Genomic DNA, 2,321 nt, shown 5'->3' with positions numbered 1-2,321 from the left:
GGTTTAATTGTCGGTGTTTTTTTCCGGTGTTGTTGTCGACGTCATCGTCGGCTTCGGTGTCATCGTTGGTGTCATTTTTAGCGTCATCACTGGTGTCATCGTTGATGTTTCTTTTAGTGTCATCGCTGGTGTCATCGTTGGTGTTATTTTTCGCGTCATCGTTGGTGTAATTTTTGGTTTCATCCTTGGTGTTATTTTTCGCGTCATCGCTGGTGTAATTTTTAGGGTCATCACTGGTGTCATCGTTGGTGTTTCTTTTTGTGTCATCGCTGGTGTCATCGTTGGTGTTATTGCTGGTGTAATTTTTGGTGTCATCTTTGGTGTAATTTTTGGTGTCATCCTTGGTGTTATTTTTCGCGTCATCGCTGGTGTAATTTTTGGTGTCATCGTTGGTGTTATTTTTAGCGTCATCACTGGTGTCATTTTTAGGGTCATCACTGGTGTCATCGTTGGTGTTATTGCTAGTGTAATTTTCGGTGTCATCGTTGGTGTTATTTCTGGTGTCATCGCTGGTGTCATTTTCTTTTTTGTAAAATCGTATTATTGGTGTTGTTTTAATTATTTTAAACCATGGATTTATCAGAGCCTTCAGCTAAGAAATCCAAAAAGTCAAACACATTTCAACACCAATGGTTCGATGATAATCCAGAGTGGAAAACATGGGTCAAGGAATGTTTGTCAGATTCAGAAAAATTTTTATGTATTATTTGTAATGAAAATTTAGCTTGCGGTCGTTTCGAAATTGACAGACATTCCAAAACCAAGAAACATTTGGAGAACTTGCGTGTGTACAACGTCAACAACCCTGCTTCTCCAAATGTAGTGCTTCCTGGAATTTCTTCATCCGCTTGTTCTCAAGTTGATTCCAGTTCATCTTTGTCTTCAGCTGAACTGGAGTTTAATGAACGAGTTAAAGCAGCGGAAATTAAATTTGCGACCTTGCTTGCTCAAAACAATATTCCTTTGGCAGCTGCACCACAAATTTTGAAATTATTTCAGTCGATTGGTAAAGAACCTGCTGTTCTCCAAAAGATGACAGCGGGCAAAACCAAAGCTACTGGAATTATTTCAAATGTAGTGAGTGTTCATGAATCGACACGGATCGTTAAAAATGTCCAAAAAACAAAATTTTCTATTCATGTAGACGAGACCACTGACATTACGAACGACAAATGGATGACGTTGATGGTCCGCTATGTGGACCCAACTACATTATTAGTTAAAATTGAATTATTAGAATTAATTCATTTAGATGCGACGGACGGTTCGGCAAAAAGTATTTTTGGACAATTTTGCGATTCGTTGGCCAAATTAGGAATTTCGTTAGAGCAAATCATCGGTCTTGCCTGTGACAATGCTTCAGTTATGGTTGGTAAACGTAACTCTTTCAAAATTCTGATGACTGAGAAAATTCCAAATCTTCTCACGTTATCATGCATTTGTCACTCTCTTGCCCTCGCCTCAAAAGAAGCATGTTCTAAGATTCCAATCGAAGTTCACGACTTTCTTACCAATGTTGTATCTTTTATTAAAAATAGCCCGAAACGCAGCGCCCTCTTTGCTGATTTTCAAGATTGCTATGAAGAAAGTCCTACCAAGCTTGTTCGATTCGCTGCCACTCGGTGGCTGTCTCGTCAAATCGCGATTACAAGGGTTTTAAACAATTGGCAAGCGATTAGTGCTTTTTGATTGATCAATCTTCGGAGAAAGCTGGAAATGGAGATGATTTACTTGCAATCATGCAGAAACCATCGACAAAAGCGTATTTACTCTTTTTGAAATCTGTGCTTGAATCTTTCAACAAGATCAACGCTAATTTTCAAGGGAGTAATACTCTAGTCCACGAGTTACAGCCATGTTCTAAAAAGCTGCTCGTTCAATTTCTCCGAGGTTCATGAAATTCCCTTTGTTGAAACCTGAAATCTTTGACAATAACGTCCGTGACATAAACTTTGAAGAAATTGCGAATCAACGTAATTTGCTTGAAGTAGATGTCGGAGCCGATTGTCAAGAGTATTTACTGATTCAACAAACGTCTGGAGCTCCTGAATTGATCATTAATCAGGTGCGCAACGATTGTTTACAATTTCTTGTAACCGCTTCTCTCGAAATCTGCCGCAGATTGCCGATCGACGATCCATTTCTCTCGGATCTGACAGTTTTCGCGAAGGAAACTGCCCTCTTTGATCCTGACAGGAATTCATCTTTTTCGAAAGTTGAAAAGACCTGTCTCACTCTTGAAGTTCCCGGAGGGAGGCTTATTCAGGTAGAGTGGAGTTCCTTGTACTGTGTCGATCCGAATTTGAAGGAGCAATGGAGCA

At 39.6% G+C, this 2,321-nt stretch overlaps 1 protein-coding gene across 1 annotated transcript; it reads left to right on the top strand.

Annotated features, from left to right (window-relative positions):
• Positions 1-570: 570 nt before the first annotated feature.
• LOC141525683 (zinc finger MYM-type protein 1-like) lies at positions 571-1,689 on the top strand. The gene has a single exon (XM_074240244.1). It carries the CDS (start codon positions 571-573, stop codon positions 1,687-1,689), a length of 1,119 nt encoding a protein of 372 aa, XP_074096345.1.
• The last annotated feature ends 632 nt before the right edge of the window (positions 1,690-2,321 follow it).

Source organism: Cotesia typhae, unplaced genomic scaffold (assembly GCF_013202065.1).
Source record: "Cotesia typhae breed Kobodo isofemale line unplaced genomic scaffold, CoteBio_Ctyphae contig_27, whole genome shotgun sequence".
Classification (NCBI taxonomy): Eukaryota; Metazoa; Arthropoda; class Insecta; order Hymenoptera; family Braconidae; genus Cotesia; species Cotesia typhae.
The sequence above is the reverse complement of the archived record's forward strand: the minus strand, read 5'-3'. Positions and strand labels throughout refer to the sequence as shown.

Coding starts and splice junctions, on each gene's coding strand:
- LOC141525683 (XM_074240244.1), top strand. CDS start 571: ATGGATTTATCAGAGCCTTCAGCTAAGAAATCCAAAAAGTCAAACACA.